At 40.2% G+C, this 21,182-nt stretch overlaps 2 protein-coding genes and 1 long non-coding RNA gene across 3 annotated transcripts; all 3 read right to left on the reverse strand.

Moving 5' to 3' along the window:
- Positions 1–1,891: 1,891 nt before the first annotated feature.
- LOC139823536 (uncharacterized) lies at positions 1,892–2,880 on the reverse strand. Its single transcript, XM_071796078.1, has 3 exons — positions 2,685–2,880; positions 2,213–2,550; positions 1,892–2,133 (listed from the first exon to the last, which is right to left on the reverse strand). Exons 1-3 carry the CDS (start codon positions 2,774–2,776, stop codon positions 1,892–1,894), a joined length of 672 nt encoding a protein of 223 aa, XP_071652179.1. The 5' UTR covers positions 2,777–2,880.
- A 5,194-nt stretch (positions 2,881–8,074) lies between these two features.
- On the reverse strand, positions 8,075–9,145 carry LOC139823537 (E3 SUMO-protein ligase ZBED1-like). Its single transcript, XM_071796079.1, has one exon. The coding sequence runs from the start codon at positions 9,143–9,145 to the stop codon at positions 8,075–8,077; it is 1,071 nt and encodes a 356-aa protein (XP_071652180.1).
- Positions 9,146–16,159: 7,014 nt separating this feature from the next.
- On the reverse strand, positions 16,160–18,106 carry LOC139823527 (uncharacterized). The gene is made up of 4 exons (XR_011734812.1): positions 17,979–18,106; positions 17,685–17,873; positions 17,453–17,570; positions 16,160–17,172 (listed from the first exon to the last, which is right to left on the reverse strand). It is a non-coding gene; the product is annotated as an uncharacterized lncRNA (long non-coding RNA).
- Between the last annotated feature and the right edge of the window lie 3,076 nt (positions 18,107–21,182).

The raw sequence follows: 21,182 nt of genomic DNA on the forward strand, positions 1-21,182 counted from the left end.
CCATATATGATCATTCATCCCCTTTCGTCCCTCTTTTTGAGATAATTGACCTCAAAGTTCACTCGACATGGTCGAACGTCGTCCATGAATAACTCAATGGACGACGTTTAATCATGTCGAGTGAATATGGATGTCTATTTTCTCATAAAAAAAAGACGAAGGGGGATATATAATTTGTTTAATTATTGCTATTTTATAACGATTAATTTCATCCATATTTTATAACAAATAATTACATTAATTAATATAATAGCAATATGATAAATATTATTGGATAAATGTATTTGGAGTACTGCGCATTCTGTAAATCCATGGGCCAATAAGATTGCTCTACGTTAAATTATTTGTTCTCCTCGAGGGGGGTGGGGAGGGGAGGGGAGGGAGGAGGGAGGGGGAGGGGGAGGAAATAAAAACAGCGGAGATAAGAACTTTTCGTCAGTCTTTCTCGATCAGTAGTTGATTAAAGACTTTTTGATTTTGAAAGTTTTCGTTTTTGTCGAAGTTTTTGTCGTTGCTTTATACAATTCACTTTGCGTCCTTTTCAGGATACAGTGAAAAATATATAGAATATATAAAATATATAGAAGATTATACTTTAACACGCTCGCAAAATGGAAAATTTCCGAACAAATCGTCAACTTTTTAATTGTATGCGTGCAAATAATCTTGATTTATTAAATTATGAGGCTTTAATAAGCCACATAATATCATGTATTGATACTGAATTACCCAAAATCGCGTTGGAAGCATTAAAACAAAAAATCATAAATTTCACGAAGAATTTAAAGTCAAAATGGATAGCTAGCCATTACGATTACAACAGATTTATTGCAAAGCATGAAAGTTGGTTAAATTGTGAATTTTCTTTTCCGAACGAAGTACTGAATTTAATTTCTACTTCTTCACGTACGCGTATGCCTCTTAATAGATCAAAGAGTTTCGTAGAATGTTCCGAACGACATAAAAGAAAGAGAACTGAGGAAGTACGGAATAATACGGAAATGACTGATTTTATTGTTCGGAAAAAGTTAAAATCCGATGACGCGCTATTTATATATAATTTTATCCAGAGACATCCCGAACATGTCAAAAAGATTAAACAATTCTGTGAAGAAATTAAAAATAAAACAGATTTGATTGATAGGGATTGCATTAAGTACGACTTCAAAAAATGGAGGTTCTATATTCGGCATGTATGTATGTATGTATGTATGTCTACGATTTTCTTTAAAACTACTGGACGGATTTAAATGCGGTTTTCACTGTCCTATAGAGCAATTCTCTAGGAAGGTTTTAGTACATAAAATATCGCGCTAGAACATCAGGGTACGGAGCAGTAAGGAAATATGCGATAATAATTATTCATATTAATTTAATAAAGCACTAAAAAAGTATAAAATAAAAAATTTTTTTTTTAAATAGAACCGATTTTTAAAAAAAAACTAAAAAGTATTTAAAAAATTAAAAAATCATTTATGCGCTTTATGAAAAATTGTTAATTAAATAATTTTGATTTCATACACTAAATGTATAATAATCGTACATTATTTATGTCAAGTTTCAAGTCATTTCATTGAAAAATGTAGAAGTTATAAGCAAATGACCGAAAAATGAGGCGTTCGCCCCACTGTGCGCCGGTAGGCAGCGTGGACCTCGCTTTACAACTTAAAGTATATGCAAGTTGTAAACCGAATAATGTTAGGTATAATAGAATTTAGGTATGCAACATATTGTCAGGATAAGCTATTAGATTTATTAATCCAGCATGGTGTTCTAACATTTACAATTAAATATAGTGAATGTGATAATGACATTGATACTGATAAACAAACATTAATGTACCGATGTAGAAAACGGTACTACGTAAAAAATGAGCACAAAAAACGTATCTCTAAGCAGTGCTGGTACTTGGTTCGTCATCAGATGCTTCTGGCTGGTCCTCAAAAGTGGTTGTCGGAGGATATAATTCTGCGATGACATCAAAGAAGATTTCTATGCGCTCCAAGCGGCTATAGGCGCGTTTGAAGAGATATTCGCTCAAATATCCAAGGACATGATCCTCCCTGGTTCCATACCTTGGGATATTTCCGCGAACTTCTCTCCAAACACGCTCTATATGCTGCGTATGCGCGCCTGTAGATTTAAAAAATGTATCAGAACAATATACAAATAAACAGTAATAATATAGTTAACTATGGCAAAAAGTTCTCACCAGTTTCAGGATCGACGAAATTATATGAGTGGTTTACTGTCAGATGTTGGAAGCCTTTATTGTTTAAACAATTATAGGACTTCCAACAATCTGACATGATGGTGGTGCCTGGCAATATCCACTCTTTGATACACGCCAGAAGTGTCTCTTCAGTTCGATCCTGTACTGGCACGATAAAAATCTTCTTTGTGCCTCGCTCATATACTCCGAAAATCCATTGACCTTTTACGAGCCGACCACGATTGTATTTTCTTTTTTCAATTTTTGCTTCATCGATTTCTACTATGCATCCTGGGCCACCAAGTTTCTCACTATGTTTTTCAGCCCAGAACACAGACCTGTAAGAAGAAATAATATTATTAATATTTTGTTTTATACATTTTACATGTGTGTATGTGTGTGTGTGCGCGTGCGTGCGGCGTGCGTGCGTACGTGCATGCGTGTATTTATGAAAATATGTTAAAATATAATTACCTCTCGGCAAAAATTGAACCAGTCAACAATCGTGGTCGACGAAACGCCAGTTTCATCTTGCGTGTCATCTTGACGTGGATGTTTTATCATTAGAAAGCAGGCAACAATTTTACATATTGTTGCCACGTCAAGATGACTTTTTCCGAACCAAGTACCAGCTTTGCCACTTTTCTTAAAATTGCACTGCTTCGAGACACGTTTCTTGTGCTCATTTTTTACGTAGTACCGTTTTCTACATCGGTACATTAAAGTTTCTTTATCAATATCAATGTCACTACCACATTCACTACATTTAATTGTAGATGTTAGAACACCATGCTGGATTAAAAAATCTATTAACTTATCATGACAATATGTCAGATGCCCGAATTCTATTAAGCTTAACATAATTGCGTGGCAACGTGGTGTGCAATTTCGCATCTAACAGTAATGCTATTGTTGCGCTTCATTTGTTTTATATAGTTTTTTTTAAATACATATTTAAAACTAGCGCAGTTTTGCATGCGCGTGCGGCCACTGAGCATGCGCATGTGGCCACAGGGCATGTTCGTAGTCGCCAGTAGTCGCTACAGCTCGTCGGTATGACAGGAATCATATGTTAAATAACCTGATTCCTGTCAACTTTAACGTTTAATATCTCGCGTCGCGGGGCAGAGCGACACTTTTTTCTGCCAGATTCTTTCGTTTCGTACAAAAACGCGTCGATTGAGCATAATTACATCGAGATTTGAGGTGAGGCCCCTAAACTAAATAATTACCCCAGTTTGAATGGGGAGTTAAGAGTGATTGGGGTATCAGCGACCATAATGTGTTGCTGATACGTATGACCTATGGTGAGAATGCTGAGCGGATGGAAGGTATGCGTAGATGGGTGTGTAAAGACGTGGACTGGGAGGGTTACATGAGCGATCTAGTGGAGTATGCGTCGGAGAATGCTGTGAATGTGATGGATGACTGGGACGCGGAGAGCTTGGCGGAGCGCGTCACATCATGGATCCTGAGGGCGAATGACAATAGAATGAAAAGGCGAGTGTGTGGGGTTGCGAAGAAGCTTGTGTGGTGGACGGATGAGCTTGAGCGCATGAAGAAGGATGTGAGGAAGTGTAGGCGTGCCTACCAGCGAATGAGAGGGAGAAATAGAAGTCGAGTGGAAGGATGCGTACAAACGTACTCTCACAGAGTACAAGAGAGCGATATGGAGAGTGAAAGAGGAGAACTGGAGACAGTTCGTGAGTGAAATCGGGATCCATGGGGTGATGTGTACAAAGTGTGTATGGGTAAGTACGGACGAGACAGACTGAGTGCTATGAAGGTGGGTGACAGGACAACGAGTACGTGGAAAAAGAGTGCGAATGTGGTGCTAAATCGCTTCTTCCCGGACACGGGAATGGATGATGTACGACTGGCAAAGAGAGAGATGATTGAAAGAACGTTCGAGTGGAATGAAGTAGATGTGGCTGTGAGGGCGATGAAAGTGGGTAAGGCACCCGGTTGGATGGAGTAACGGCGGAAATGTTGCGTGCCGCTTGGCGCGCAATTCCAGAATGGTTGAAGAGAATGTATGATATGTGTCTGAGTACCAATCGCTTTCCAAAGGTGTGGAAGAAAGCGAGAGTGGTTGTATTGCTGAAGTCCCCAGAGAAAGTGCGGTCGGACCCCGGGTCGTACAGATCGATCAGCCTGTTGTCTGTGCTTGGGAAAGTGTTGGAGCGACTGATGGTAAATAGGCTGGAGCGATTGATGAGTGACAGAATGTGTGAGGCACATCACGGGTTTGTGAAGAGACGTTCGACCGAGAGTGCGTGGAATAGCGTGTGTGAGTGCGTGAGTGGGTCCGGGCACAAGTATGTGTTGGGAATTTTTGTGGACTTCCAGGGTGCCTTCGACAACCTGGAATGGCCATGTGTGATTGAAAAACTGCGTGAGGAAGGATGTAACGAGATTGGGTTGTGGGAAAGTTATTTTGATGAAAGACAGGCATGTATGATGGGAACGAATGATGAAGTATGGAAGAGGGTTCGGCGGGGTGCACCGCAGGGGTCCATCTGCGGCCCAATCATTTGAGATCTGCAGATGGTCAGACTCCTGTGGGAACTCCGCGGACGAGGATGCAAGGCGACGGCGTATGCCGATGATCTGTTCGTGCCTGTCGAAGGACAGAGCCGGGCGGATCTGGAGAGAATGGGGAACGAGTGGATGAGGATAGTGAACGAATAGGGTGCGAGTGTAGGTGTGAAAGTTTCAGAGAGCAAGACAGTCATGATGCTCCTGAAAGGGAATATGTCGGAAACGAGACACCCGAGCGTTAGTGTGAATGGGAAGCATGTGAGGTATGTGAAGTGTGTGAGATATCTGGGTGTGTGTGTGTGGGTGAGCGAGCGAATGAGCTTTAAGCCGCACCTGGAGCGTATGAGACAGAAGTGTGTGAGTGTAGTGGGAAAGTTAAGACGAGTGATGAGGAGCGAATGGGGATTGCGAAAGAGAGCATGGCGTGTGATTTATAAGGGTTTGTTTGCTGCGTGTGTTATGTATGGTGCGAGCGTGTGGTATGAAGCCATGGGGTACGGATATGCGCGAGTGGCAATCAATAGATGCCAAAGAGTGGCGATGAGCGCCTGTTTGAATGTCTGTAGAACGGTCTCCACGGAGGCCATGCAGGTATTGATGGGTGGTCTTCCGTGGGACCTGGAGTGCGTGAAAAGAGGTATGACTGTAAGAATTAAGAATGGCTGGAGATTGGGTGAAAAAGGTATTATGAGTGAAGAGGATGTAAGAACGAGAGATGTGGATGAGAGCTTGGAGCTGTTGAATGCTAGGTTGTATGAAAGATGGCAGAATAAATGGGATAACAGTGCGAAGGGACAAGTGACACATGGCTTCATACGGGATGTGAGGTTTGCCGAGGTTTGTCTGGGATTTGAGCCGAGCCTATGGCTCGACTATATCTTGACGGGTCACGGCAGTTTGAATGAGTTCTTGCATAAAAGGGGATTGTCTGAGACTGAAAATTGTGCGTGTGGTGCTGAGTGCAAGGATTGGAAGCATGTGATGATGGAATGTGAAATGTATGAGGACATCAGGAGCTTGAACGAATGGGGAGTCAGGGTGAGTGAGGATGGTAGAGTGGATGTGAGCGAGGTACTGGAGCGAAAGAAAAGATATGAGAGTCTGAGCAGGTTTGCGGCATGTGTGTTTCAGCGAAGAATGAGTGGGATGCGTGAGACGTGTGAATTAGGGCTGCGGCTATCCGGATAAAAATTATTCGAATATTCGGATAACGGATATAATGAATATTCGTTATCCGGATCATCCGATATCTGAATATTTAAATAATCTGCAACAAAATGTTCGAATATTTCGGATATCCGGATAGTGCAGATATCCGGATAATGCGGATATCCAAAAATGTCGTTATCAAAATAACGACAATATTATTTATTTATTTAGTCGACTATACATGCCTTTTCAAGTCACAGCAAGTATTAGATAATGCAAGTATTAGATATGCGGATATTCGTATAATATATATGAACACTGTTCTTTCGTGAACACGTAGATATTGCACAATGTCAGATTTGTTTGCAATCTGACCGATGAGCATTTTATTCTTCTTAAAAGGGTATTCACATTCGAAGCGTCGAAAAATAGGCGTATTTCACAAATTTTTTGCGGGAGCCTAATGTATTGGCTACTTACAAGGATTTTACATGGATTATATCTACCTCCAAGGAGCTACTTTTGTTTTACCAACGTAATGATGAGAAGGCCATGATTCCTTAATCTCCTGGAAATTAACAAAACTTTGCCTCGTGGGGACAGATGAAGACACATATCTTGTTTATGTTTTATCATAGTTTCACACAGTCATTTAATGTTTTGCGAAAATGACAATTGATCACATGTTTCACACACTGTTTTGCATATCAAAAGACACGGTAGTGTCTCGCGCCAAGTACGCGTTTCATACACGCAATGCGCTGACCCAAGCAGAACAGAAAGTCAGATGTTATCAAAATAACGACAATATTATTTATTTATTTAGTCGACTATACATGCCTTTTCAAGTCACAGCAAGTATTAGATAATGCACAGAAAAGAACAAGGTTCACTGTAAGAAAAACAAAGACTATCATATATATAAAAAAGGAAAATAAAAATCTCTTTTATTTATTTACTCTTTTAGACAAACAAAGACTATCATATATATATAAAAAAGAAAAATAAAAATTTCTTTTATTTATTTACTCTTTTAGACAATTCTATTTTAGTAGGTTTCCCAGATTCTAAAGTTATTTAGCTGAAAAACAAAGAGATTGCTATTCTAACATAAAAAAACAAAAAAGTGACCGCAAAAACAGGCCAAAAATCGCCTGTTTTCACCCTTGTCTTTTTTCACCCTTGAATTTAGACTTCTACTTAGTTAGTACTAAATGATAGTCTATAATGAGTCATGAATCCTCAGAAAGTTTCAGATTGAGCCGGGTTTGAAAAAAAAGGCGAGGGAACTCACTCTAATCAAGCAGCCCAAAAGTGAGAGGGGACTCACTTTAATCACATTTATACTAACATATATTCGCGTATACCTGTAAATAATCACATAACAGCGAACGAATACGTTTTTTGAACCTATTATTATGTAAGTTTCCATTTCAACGTTTTAAACGTTTTAACAGCGAATACGCAACCAACTTTGACCCTCCATATCTTGAAAATAAAAAGCCGGCTTAATCTGAAACTTTCTGAGGATTCATGACTCATTATAGATTATCATTTAGTACCAAGTAGAAGTTTAAATTCAAGGGTAAAAAAAGAGGCGATTTTTGCGGTCACTCTTTCAGACAACAAAAATAATTAATTAATTAGAGTTAATTAGAGAAAATTACTGAAAAATATATTAGTGTAACTCAACCAGACACTATAAATTAAATGATGAAAAACTGGACTATTTAGGATTACTTAGGTCAAATAAGAGACCTATTTTGGTGCAGAAATATTAAATGAGATACATTCTCTGGTAACAAACAACTTCGTTTCGCCAAGACAATGTTTCCTGCAGTGGAAAACACCCTTTCCGCTGTAGCAGATGAGGCGGGAATGCACAAAAGCTGGCGGGCTATTTTAGCCACTGCTGGGAAGCATCCTTCATGTGCCTTCCACCAAGCGCACAGATCAAGATTATGGTCAATCTGAGTTTCCGCGACGTATTTGGCAAAATCATCACCCTCATGATTTTCGTCCATTCCGAGAAGGAAATCCATGACCGTCGAGCCTTGACGCTGCTCGTTGCCATTAGGTGTGGCTAAATGTCTATGGTTTAAATTAGTGCGCCTTTGCACTTCTATGTGTATAAATGAGCGTACACTTTCAGATGGTTCCGCTATCAACTTCTTATGTCGAGGATCGAGTGGCCATTTGCATCGCTGTCACTTTATTGTTAACGTTAATATTTTCCATCTTGAATCGATCAGTGAGGTCTAAGGCCGCTCGAACTTTAAAAGTTCTTTGTAAAGAACTGTCATCGTCCTTTACCAGTAAATGGCGATTGATTAAATTGTAGATAATGGGACGCACTATACTCAATGTGATGGACTTTTCGGCGCATAAGATTGTGGTTGCTTGTTGGAATGGTTTTAGCAATACTGTAAGCTGCATAACTTTTACCCACTCTGCTTCGCATAGTTCTAACTTAGCAGCAATCGCCGACTTGAATACGGACCGGTCACTTAAAGCTGCCATAATGCCGGATCGCAAAGTTTGAAGTCTATCTAACATAAAGAATGTGGAATCCCAACGTGTCGGACATCTCTGCATCAGTCGCAATGTTGGCAATCCGAGACTTTTCAGCTTATCCTCTAAAGCGATTGTTCTGCTATAAGAATGCCGGAATGCACTAACAATCTCTGCCCCTTTCTTTATCACAGACACACATTCTGGTGCTTCTAAGGCTGTATTGACAGACAATTGTATGGTGTGTGCTGCACATCGTATACTGAGCATACCGTCCGTATCGCCTAGTTCTTTAGCTGCCTTAACAATATTACTAGCATTGTCATGTACAAGTCCAGTAACTTTGTTAGTTAAATTCCATTCTTGCACAACCTCGCGAATTGTTTTCTGCAAATGTTCAGCAGTGTGGCTCTCAGTCATTTCTCTCGTCATCAAATTGACGGTGTGTAGGATCCAGTTGTCATCAAGGTAGTGTGCTGATAATGTTATATAACTGTCATTTGCCTTAGACGTCCACGCATCTGTTGTAATGGCTACAGCGTCGACTTTATCTAATGTGGTGCGCACCTGTTCCGCTGCCTCGTTGTACAAAGTGCGCATTCGGTTGTCAATCGTCCTTCTTGAAGGTACTTTGTAACCTGGAACACTGATAGCCATGAACTGAATAAAACCTTCATTCTCTACAATCGATGTTGGGAGCATGTCGATCGCAATCATTTTGCAAATAGCCATGGTGATATCCTCTGCACGTCTAGAATTCACAAGTTTTTTCGTTGAAATAATATTTTGAGATGTGATCTCGGAAACGGTACGAGATCCAGGGACGTTTTAGGTCTCATTCTCTTCGTCTCGTCGAGCCCGACGAAAAAGTTTTCTTGTAAAAATTCTTCATTTCTAACCGTTTACGAGTAATTTTTATAAATTTATATTTTTACTCGTATTTGGAAAACGGCACGAGATACGGGGACGAGCCCAACGCCATTCTCTTCGTCTCGTCGAGCCCGACAAAAAAGTATTCTTCCTAAAAATCCGAATCTCTAACCGTTTAGGAGTAAATTTTGTAGCTTTATTACGATTTTACTTCTTTTCCGTTCGTCTAGCTTAAAAATTGAAAAGTTTGCATTTTTCCACGTATCTCTGAAACGGTACGAGATCCAGGGACGTTTCGGGTCTCATTCTCTTCGTCTCGTCGAGCCCGACGAAAAAGTATTGTTGTAAAAATTCTTCATTTCTAACCGTTTACGAGTTATTTTTAGAAATTTATATTTTTACGCGTATTTCGAAAACCGCGCGAGATACGGGGACGAGCCCAACGCCATTCTCTTCGTCTTGTCGAGCCCGAGAAAAAAGTATTGTTCCTAAAAATCTGAATCTCTAACCGTTTAGAAGTAAATTTTGTAGCTTTGTCACGATTTTACTTTTTCGTCCGTCTATCTTGAAAAGTGAAAAGTTTGCATTTTTCGTGTTTCTCGGAAACGGTACGAGATACGGGGTCGTTTTTGGACTCATTCTCTTCGTCTCGTCGAGCCTGACAAATAAGTATTCTTGTAAAAATTCTTCATTTTTTATTGTATTTCAGATTGTATAAAGCATGATGGACTCTCTGCGAAACCAACGAGATATGATTCGTCCAGGATAAATTGGACGTGAGGATGACACCTAAGTTCCGTACCTCACTCACATAAGGTAAAGGCGTGTTGTTTACGACAATAGGCGGTGTACTGCCAAGATCGATGCCGTTTACATACGCTTGACTGCCAAATATGATGACCTTTGATTTTGCAGGATTGAGTTTGAGACCGTTGGAATTGGCATAGTTAAAAATGGCGTTGGCATCTCTCGAAATTAGTTCCAAGGCATGTAAAATGTTGGCAGGTGAGCATGAAAGATAAATTTGAATGTCGTCAGCAAATATCATGTGAAGCACATAACGCAAAATTTTACATATGTCGTTGATGAATAATATAAACAAGAGAGGGCCAAGTACGGAACCTTGCGGAACTCCAGATGAGGTAAATACCCAATCAGAGAGGTTCCCAGCATCGTCAATAACCGCTTGAGAACGGCCAGTTAAATACGAGAATATCCAGTTTAGGACTGCAACAGAAAAGCCAATTTCTTTAAGCTTGATAAGTAGCAGTAAGTGGGGAACAGTGTCAAACGCCTTGCTGAAATCAAAGAGAATCATAATAGTGATTAAACCTTCATCAATTCCCTGCTTGATGTCATTGCAAACACGTAGAAGAGCTGACTGAGTATTATAACTCGAGCGATACGCAGACTGTCTGGGATTGAGGATGTCATGCTCGTGTAAATAGTCAAGTATTTGTGCAGCCACAATCTTCTCGAATACTTTAGACAGTTCTGGCAAGTTAGCAATCGGTCTAGTGTCAGACGGAGAAAGAGGTGTTCGAATTTTTGAGAGCGGACGAATATAAGCTCTCTTCCACTCAGACGGAAACACAGAAGAATGTAGAGATCGATTCAGCAAAGACGTCAAACATGACGAGATAATTGGCCAAGCAATACGCAAAACATACAAAGGAATACCGTCGGCACCAGATGCATATGAATGAAGAGGCTTCTCAGAAATAGCCTCAAAAACAGAGCGAGGTGAGACAAAAGAGAAAACGAATTCAGGCCTGTTAACAGGAGGGCTTACTAGAGCAATGGCCGAGATATAATCAGAATACATGCAAGGAGGCTGGGCATTAGAAACCGAAGCATAATATAGGTTAAGCTGATTAGACGTAAAAAAATGTAACGGAGAAATAAGAGTCGATTTCGCAAGTCCCAGCCGAGCCAATTCCCGCCATAATTTAGCCGGATCAGTAATATTGATGAGTGAGTTGTAATGAAAATTACTCTTAGCACGCTTGATATCCGCATTCAGCTGGTTACGGAAAAGTCTGTAGGTCGCGTAGCCCAATAGAGAGCGGGAACGTTTAGCCTGTTTGTATAACTGATTGCGGACACGCATACGAGCCACCAATTCCGACGTAAGCCATCGTGCTGGAGGCCTTCTGACCACGAATGCCCTCATGGGAGCAAACACATCAAGAGTCTGCAACAAATTGCGAGACAGCACGTTGCAGAAACCGTCAACATTAGTGTCAGACAGCTCGCCAGTCTCAGCCTGAACCACATCAGCAATAGATCTAAGATGTTCAACAAATTCAGAAGCATCAATGTCTTTGAAGTTTCGTCGAGACATGGAGCGTTGAGATACAAGACTAACATTAATTGATAAAGACAATTCCAAAATATCGTGACCAGCAATGAACGGGCACGAAGATTTCGTGAATGATGAAACTTTGTCTGCATCATCCACAGCCAAAACATCGAGCCATGAATCTGAGGTAGCCGTATGATAGGTAGGTTCAGAGTTGATAATATGCAAAGATAGACTGGACATAAGCGCACGCAGATAATTCGCTTCATAGCAATCAGAGGATAAATTACAATTTAGGTCTCCCCCTATGACTATATTTTTGTAAAGATGTGAGAATCCAGCTAGAGACTCAACAAAGTCATGCAAGAAGAGGCCTTTAGGTCTTCTGTAGATGGACGCGAATAACACTGATTGACCATCTGGGAAACGTAGTTCGATGAGCATGTACTCAGGTGAATTAATATGAAGATTGCCAGAGGTAGCTAGAATTTTGACTTGAAGTGACTTGTTAACATAACATGCTACCCCCCCGCCCATCCGTCCCACTCTGTCATGCCGCAACAAAAAATAATTATCTAAGGCAACCAAATTGTCGGAGATATCTGCATGAAGCCAAGTTTCAGATACGGAAATAACATGGTAAGATTTGGTCATAAGGTGTAGTCGGATGAATTCAATATGACCACGCAAAGAATTCGCATTAAATTGAGCTACTAGAAATTCAGTTGACCTAGAAACAGGGCGACAATGCATAACGGAAGACGATGAGCGATTAGCATGGGTGAGTCAGACAAGCTTATCAAGATCTGCGTGGGAATCGATCCGAATAACAGGCTTGCCATCGGAATGTCTAACATGAATGCGACCCCCCTTTACCCATACATAACGATATGACCGCTCCTTAGCGACGCGTTTAGTTTGTTGCAGCAATTCGTAGCTGTCCTTAGAGAGCATCTCATTAATATATACAAAACTTTTTGAGTCGTTACCACAAATCTCACCCTGCCTGATTGTGCCTTTGGTTCGCTTTTTCGAGATAATCAGATCGCGAACAGTACTAGAGGTTACAGTAATGATTAGTGAGTTACCAGTTGCGGCATTAGTTTGAGAAGACGAAGAACCAGGGGGAGACTTGCGAACGGCTCTCACATTAAGAACATGAGGTGAGATGTTAGAAGCGTCAAGCACCGCGAGCATATTCAGAGCAGCCACCGACGGAGCAACAGAGAGCGGTTCCGGCAGCCCAGACACGATGATCTCGCTATCATTGCAATCCTGCCGACCCAAGTGAGTCGCTTTTAAATCCTGTAGTTCCTTCTTAAGAGCCGCGTTCTCTAGTTCCAACGACGAAATGCGCTGAGTATTACTAGCTACGGTTTCGGATAAGCTATTAATCTGATCGAGCTTACTATTAATTACATCGTTTGTACGTTGCTGACTCTCAATGAAGGCTGAAATTCTAAGATCGGACCTTGTAATGTCGTCATTGATTCTCTGCTGATTGTCGATGAACGCAGAGATCTTAGAGTCAGACTGCTTCATCTGCTCGATCAGACTTAACAAAAGCTCATTTGTCGCAGGCAATGGGGTTGATGAGGTCGACTGAGTACGCGAGTCAGTTAAAGAGGCCATATTATCAAACTCGAAAGAAAGCGCGGTATTATCAGTTGTTGGTGTAAGAGGGGGTAAAGCCAATGACGATAAAAGAGATACGCAACACGATTCAGCGTACCTTGACACTGAATACGCCCTGATACACCCAGGATGAAACACCCTACTGCACCCGCTGCACTCAATCGACCTGTTCGCAATTGATTTCTTACACTTGCAACACGTAGGCTGCATGTGTGCTTAGCTTAACTGACCCCAACACGAGAACACACGCAAAACTATATATACACGCAAAAACTATATATACATAAAGTTCATCAAGATGCAAGCAACGCCGCAAGAGTCAATCAGATGAGAGCCCAGATGAGCGCGTGCAGACACTCCGCGTACACTTTGCCGACCTGACAGCAATGTCAACGCTCGAGATCGATCAATCGCACGCAGGTCAGCCAATCAGATCACAGCAACACTACCAGCCATAACACGCGCAGTTCAGAAATCGATCAATCGATCGCACGCAAGTATAGTAGTTAGCCAATCGAATCACAACGGCGTTACCGCGCAGGTCAGCCAACAGGATGATCGAACTCACGCAGATCGCCAAAAGTACCACTCCAACGGCATGCACACTTCGGAAATAAAGTGTAGAAAGAGCAGGTCAGATAGTCAGCACATGCGCAACAGGGGTCGACGTCCTTCAAGAATAATTCTCAGAATTTAGGTTACAATCATGAGAAATATTCGTCACTCAAATGCCAATAATCAGGCGATAGCAGAGATGAGATATGAATAGCTCGTGACAAGCAGCAAAAAAAAACATGCTCACACCTGTAACAAAGGAGCCCGAAGGCAGCTTACGGCAGAGATATGTCGATTCAAAGCAGGAGCAACACAACAGACATGCACGCTGTACTCACCAGCTGTAGAGAGAGAGAGAGAGAGAGAGAGAGAGAGAGAGAGAGAGAGAGAGAGAGAGAGAGAGAGAGAGAGAGAGAGAGAGAGAGAGGGAGAGGGAGAGGGAGAGAGGGAGAGAGAGAGAGGGGGAGAGGGAGAGGGAGAGGGAGAGGGAGAGGGAGAGGGAGAGGGAGAGAGAGAGAGAGAGGGAGAGGGAGAGGGGAGGGAGAGGGAGAGAGAGAGAGAGAGAGAGAGAGGAGAGAGAGAGAGAGAGAGATGAGAGAGAGAGAGAGAGAGAGAGAGAGAGAGAGAGAGAGAGAGAGAGAGAAAGAGAGAGAGAGAGGTCGATGAGTACACGATCTTCTATTCTATTCTTTCTCGTTGTATAATTCCGAGACGGTACGCACGTCCAAATTTGCTTAAACATGAATTTGTACACTCGAGATTGTGTCCTCAGATCATCATACAAAGGGAGAAAATAAAAGATTATCTATCGATCTGTCCTTCTCTATCAAAGGCAACCGAAGCGCGAAGTTGAGCGCACGTGTACGTAAAAAAAAGAAAGGCGGAAGCCGCGGAAATACGGCGCTGCGGTAGTAAACACTAGCTCATAATAAACAGATTCGATTTTGTTTGTCAAGCTTAAAAAAGCACTTGAAGTATCAAATAAAATGTAATGACAATGCATATATATAGTAAGTCATTTCTAATAAAATATGAACAATTTCTATAACTATATTCTTTTAATGCTTGTTTACATAAATCTTTTATGTCAGAGTTTAATTTTTCGTCAAATCCTTTATCTTTACATATATTTATATATTTCTTATACAAAAACTTTAAATAAGTTTTTCATAGAATCAGCGTTTAAATAATTTCAGGTATTCATTATAGAGGCAAAAACAACCGTACGGTGACAATAATGACGTTTCTTAATGTAAAATTTAACATTTCAGATTTTGCATTGTTTAATATCTTCACTCGCGTAGAGTAAACGTAGCAAAAAAATAAAAACACTTATTATATAATTCGAACCCAAGCTACTTAGCATCGATCAAGCCTACTTATTTAGAATTTGATCCGTTCACTCGTTATTGAGATATCAAAATCTCGGGTATTCGCAATTCATGCGTTCGCGTAAAAAACGGTGCGGTCTCGCTTCGCGTGTACTTGACGCGAAACGCTACCGTATCTCTTGATATTATTGTAACGTGATTTATAAATAAAATAAAAGTTAAAAAATATTCGAAACTTACCGCTGTTGCGTATCCATAATTTTTGTCTTGCATCATCCTTTGATGGAAACCTAAATAAATGTGACCCTGTAGAATATCGTCCGTTGCGACAATTTTTATAAGCACACTTATCATAAACTGTTTCCATTGTGAACACTTTATTATACTTTATTTACTAAACTTTATATAACTAAATAAACTTTATATGACTGCAGTATATATACTATAAAATGATAACTAAATAGAAATAAAAGAATATCAATAAAAACGTAGTTTGATAACTACGATGTAGAACGCTAATTCGCAAAATTATATTAACGAAGTAGCACTGTGCACTGCTGAGAGACTCTCCGTTGCACTGAGCATAGCATACACGGCTCTCAATTTTTATCGAGATGTTCACTTGCGCGCAGTTCACTTGTTTCGCTATAGCGACGCGTTTTGTAAAACTGTAGTCGTTTCAAAATATAGATAAAATAATTGTTGTTACTGCCTATAGACTTGCATTCTTGTTTGACATGCTAGCATTTTTCACTAAAGACTTTGTTGCAATTTTGGTAATATCAATTTTTAAGAAATATATTATTTTCATAATTATTTTTGAATATTAATTTTATCGTGCTTTCAAATATTAATAAAAATGCAATATTAAAATTATAAGAAGACAAAATATATATTATTAAAATATAAAAATAATTTATTAAAATAATTTCTAAAAATGTATATAACATAATGTACATTTTCAAATTACAGATTATTGAAAACAACAGATCTTTTGTAAATTACATCATAAACGCAAAAATAAATTTTATAATACATGTGTTTATATATGTATATTTGAAATCTGTATGATATACATATAATCATGTTTTACGGGTATAGTAGTATAGTATTAAGCGGGGAGCACTCACTTCTGCATAACGCATAATGTGCAAGCATAAGAAAATAGACCAATCAATTTTCTTACGCTTACGTATTATGCGTTATGCAGAAGTGTGCGCTACCCGCTTTACGGGTAAGTGTCATGCATTATCATGCATTACCGACGCTTTGGACATAGCACGGAACAGAACCAAAAGATTGTGCACATAGCACGGATCAGAACCAATAGAGCGTGCACATAACGCGTTACCCATCAGAAATTTTCGTGGACATGGCTACGTAGTTCAATGTGCACGTTTTGTGCACATAGAGGCGCTCGTGGACGGGGACCACCTAAAACGCGGGCATGACCACTCTCATTCTTCTCTCTGGTAGCAGCCTTTGGAATAGTAACCTTTCTTGATGCGCAATTAGTAAGGTTTTGATGAGGATTAGAATCTCTAATTTCATTTCTTGCATTATCAGACACAAAGTCTGTACCTTGTGAACAATCTATTGAATATCATCGACAACACATACATTCTTGTTATTATCTAAGGAATTAGCTGCAAACGAAAGAATATGTCGCACTTTGAGTATATCGATGTACAGCTGTTACTGCGAAAAAATATCAAACAGAAGTATAAAAAAACATTTTAAGAAACAATTTTAAAATTTTAATCTACAGAGTAAAAATTAAACTTTACATGTTCTTGAAAAAGTGGGCGCATGAATATTTCTTAAAGTATTGGAGTGTTCTGCTAACTTTGGAAGTGGATATGGGGAATTCCTACTTGTTCTAAAGGATGGAATAGTAGCAGCTTTTGGAATAGCAAACTTTTTTGATGTGCAGTTCGTAAGGTTCTGAGTAGCATCAAAATCTCCAATTTCATTTCTTGCATTATCAAATACAAAGTCTGCATCTTGTAAAAAATCGTCATCAACAGTCATTATTACGTCATCGTTGTTGTTATCTAAGGAATTAGCTGCAAATAAAAGAATATGTTGCACTTTGAATATGTTGGTTTTAAAAGTTACCTGCGTCTACAGTAATTACATATTACATAGTTTTAAAAACATGTTAAAGAAATCAAGCCACTCAAAAAGAACGGATTTTAAAATTTAAAAATAACAAAAAAAATTACAATATATTTTTATTTACTTATTGTTAGTAATTATTAAAGACCTTACAAAAGAATCTGTACAAACTTGATAGGATATATTAGCACTTTTTAACAACAAAAGTAATTAGGTAATAAATCTCACCATTTGAATATTGCGAGTGTTCAGAAGTTTCTTGTAGCATATTTGTGCAAACACTTAGTACTTGTGGAGTCGCTGATAAAACTGAATTATTTCCATGTTCAAGTTCTTCCAGTAAATTCTATATGCACAGACAAATGAGTACATTTGTAAAAAGCAATTACTGTTTCCATTGAATATAGAATAAGTATGTTGTGATATACATATCATAACTTAAAAGGTTTATGAAAACTACCTCCTCATCAGGGATACTGTCTGCGCAATATTTACTTCCTTCGACATACTTGGCTCCTACTATTCCAATTACACGTAGCTCAAGTTCTGTCAGTTCGGGTTGCGCAATAGCTTTATTGCCCGTTAATCCCTTCGCCTTGCGTAAATCTTTTGTTTTTATAGAAGTGCGACTTTTTAAGTCCCTCCAAACCTTAAACGTATAATTATAAATAATATGTTATTACATAAAACCTGTAAGATTTTGTGATTATACTAAATATATGTGAATGCAATATATGACTAGTAAATGACATACTGTTGGGATTTTGACACAGGATGAAACTGATATTTCTCGAATGATATATATTTCTCAATGCAAGAACGTGACAAGAACTCATTGCAACGGTATAAACAGAAGTGTAAGATAGACGGGAAGCACCATGCCACTCAAAGAGCAAGAACTAAAAATTATACATAGAGCGCATTCTCATATCAATAACGTACCACAGTCATAGATTACAAAATATATAAGAGAACATTAAATATATGCAACACATACCACTTGCCATTGTTCAACCGTTTTTGTTGCTCCTTGAAAAGAATTTAATTCATTTGCTAATTCTGTCCACTTTTTCTGAGCTTTTTCTTTTCCATGTAGAGCATGAAATTTTCCTTCCGCGAGACCCTTGTGCAAGTAAAAATAATCCACCATTTTCGTCAATTGCACCTGCAATGCTCTTGAAGTTGTTTTTTTTTATGTTATATTTATATCTTATATATTTATATCTTATATATTTATGTCTTATATATTTTATATTTATATTAATCATAATACATACCTATACGTTTGCGACATTTTCCAAAATAATGATTGCGGTTAGGCGAAGGACAAAAACGACGTTTTTATCGTACTCGCGTGGACATAAAGTAAAGCAGAGAAAAACATAAAACGCGTAAAAGGCTATTGTACAATAGTATCTTTCGCGAATTATGCTTTTCTCTACCTTATTTTACGTCCACGATTGCGACAAATATACGTTTCCGCCTCGTCGGCAGCCTTATTCGAATAAACAAGATCGTTTTTTTGCTCACGTTCATAAATCCCCTAGAAAATTACTACATTTTAACTGCTTAAAATCTGGCAACGTTGTACAGTTATCGAATTATTTCGATGCGTCTGTAACGATATTTGCATCGATTAGAATCGTTAAGGCCATCTTACAGAATCACCTACAATCACGGTCGTCGGTCGCGCAAGCGAAAACTGTCGGTAGTTAACGATAGCGATGTTTGTCGTTAAAAAGTTAGAGAATCCCGCTACAGGAGCGTTAAACTCCTGGACAACCGAAAACGCTGATGCAAAGGTCAGCGCAAGGCACTGACCGCGTAAGGTTAGCGCTACCTCGATTAGCAACGGCACGCGACTCGGAGATGATAAATTCCGCCGAATGGAACGATTGGTGGGTCAGTCGGAATTAAAAATCAAAACGAGTACGTGCGTCACCTCACCTTACAGTCTTATATTACGAATATAACGCGACTATTGAACTTAAATAAATGAGACAGTTGTAAACTTGAGCAGAACAAATATATTTGAATTGGTGATTTAATACATTGCAACGAATTTCTTTTCCCGACCCGAAATCTCAGAACCCTGTCCTGGAACACTCCCGGTTACGGCACAACAACTGGTGGCAGCGGTGGAATTCCGGCAATCGGAGAACATTCCCGTCGCGTGTGTTCCCGTCGCGAGTATTTGCCTGAAAGAAAAGAGCGAAAAAGTGAGAGTGGTGAAACCAGCCCTGACGGAAGCACCCGGTAGCATTCCGCTCCAAGGGAAGGAACCACCCGGTAGCAGCCCGCTCCAGAGGAAGGAAGCACCCGGTAGCGGCCCGTTCCAGAAGAAGGAAGCACCTGGTAGCGGCTCAACGACATCGGAGAAGGCACCAACCTACCACAACGAAGGCTCGTAAGCCCAGCAGCCAAGCCACGTTGCAACGGTTAACAACCAGCGCAGTAACAAGGAACATGCGACTACTAATGTAAGTCGGAAAAATTTGTAACGCGTTTAATTGTAAGGCGTAATAAACCGGTAATTGTCAGAGGACGGCGACACGTCCTGCCGAGCGAAATCAAGCCTGTAGTATACTTAGATGTCGGACAATGAAACGCGAGAACGCCCTGCCCAAAATCCGTCGTGGTTACACCGAGCTGATAGTGCGCCCGTGCGTAGGACAAATAGAGTCAGCCCCATAGGCCCTGTTCGCATCGTTGAAGTAGCCGTTCGCGACGCAGAAAACGTGCGACGTAGTTTAGGCTACTCAGATGACGACGCGCCGGTATTAGACCCCAACGTCGTACTGGAGCGTGAATTCGCTTTCTTAGACGATAGTCTTTTACCCCGAAATAATAACGGACCTCGCGATACCGCCAATAACGAAAATAATAACGCGAACAATAGCGAAAACGACAGTGACATACTACGACTGGACCCCACAATAAGTGACGCACGTTCCAGTATATCAGCCGATCACTCCGAGAGAGGAGAATTTTCGCTGACGTCATACGACAGCAACGTGTTTGATCCAAGCGAAGAAAATTATACGCCCAAGGGCGAAAGAATGAACCAACGAAAGGGAGCAGCGCGTGCTAGTACATCCCGTGAAGGCGTACACGATCCGCCGGTAACGCCAGAACAGGTGAACGCGGAGATAAACCGCCTGAGGACGGAACCCCACCGGACGCCCGCGAATCTGGAGCCGGCGCGAGAGTGTCCGGGCATGCAAAAATCCATTCTCGGCGAACTATTAGACGAGATGCGCGCAATACAAAATCGCTTGCAGAGATTAGAGACCGCGAATTTCGAGCGCGACGACAACAAAGTCCGCCGCGCCTTTAGTAACGGTCCCTTCGACATTACTTACGGACGAACCTTGAAAGACGTCAAAAACCAGCACGATCCCGTATGTACTTACATTAAATTAAAAGAAGCTCGCGATATGATTCCGGAAATCGACGGAACTTCGCGCAGTCAAATACAAAAATTTTTAAACGCAAGTACTTATGCTATGAACAAAATTAATCCTGCTGAAGAAAAATCGTTGTTAAAGGCTATACTTCGCACGAAATTACCAGGAAAGGCAATGTACGATTTCCGGAACGCAAGACATACACTCTTTTGCCCAATTGAAGCAGGAAATAGAAATGTGCTATTTAGCAAAACGAATCACCACGCACATTCAACGAGAATTTAACATGCTCCGGCAAAAGCCAGGCGAACGCGCGAGAGAATACGGACTCCGGGTAGACAAATTATTATCAATGGCACACTATCAGTCGATGATCGAAGGCCGTGGACATTCCTCAGATCAAAGAAAAGCAATTTTAGATACGATACAGGAACTAGCGTTAGAAAATTTTCAGCTAGGATTTCGGAGGAGAAATTGAAAGAACCTCCTCAGCGCTCGACATATAACACCGACCGAAGTAAAAATGGTCAAGAGCAAACCCGACAAGCTCG

The sequence above is a fragment of the Temnothorax longispinosus genome, unplaced genomic scaffold, assembly GCF_030848805.1.
Source record: "Temnothorax longispinosus isolate EJ_2023e unplaced genomic scaffold, Tlon_JGU_v1 HiC_scaffold_13, whole genome shotgun sequence".
NCBI lineage: Eukaryota > Metazoa > Arthropoda > Insecta > Hymenoptera > Formicidae > Temnothorax > Temnothorax longispinosus.

What these genes read in the sequence shown, in the direction of transcription:
- LOC139823536 (XM_071796078.1), bottom strand. Translation starts at nt 2,776, where the DNA reads ATGATAAAACATCCACGTCAAGATGACACGCAAGATGAAACTGGCGTT. An exon ending in TTCAATTTTTGCCGAGAGGT is followed by an intron (nt 2,551 to 2,684) that starts AATTATATTTTA and finishes TTCTTCTTACAG; the next exon opens with GTCTGTGTTCTGGGCTGAAA. An exon ending in TTTCGTCGATCCTGAAACTG is followed by an intron (nt 2,134 to 2,212) that starts GTGAGAACTTTT and finishes TTAAATCTACAG; the next exon opens with GCGCGCATACGCAGCATATA.
- LOC139823537 (XM_071796079.1), bottom strand. Translation starts at nt 9,145, where the DNA reads ATGGCTATTTGCAAAATGATTGCGATCGACATGCTCCCAACATCGATT.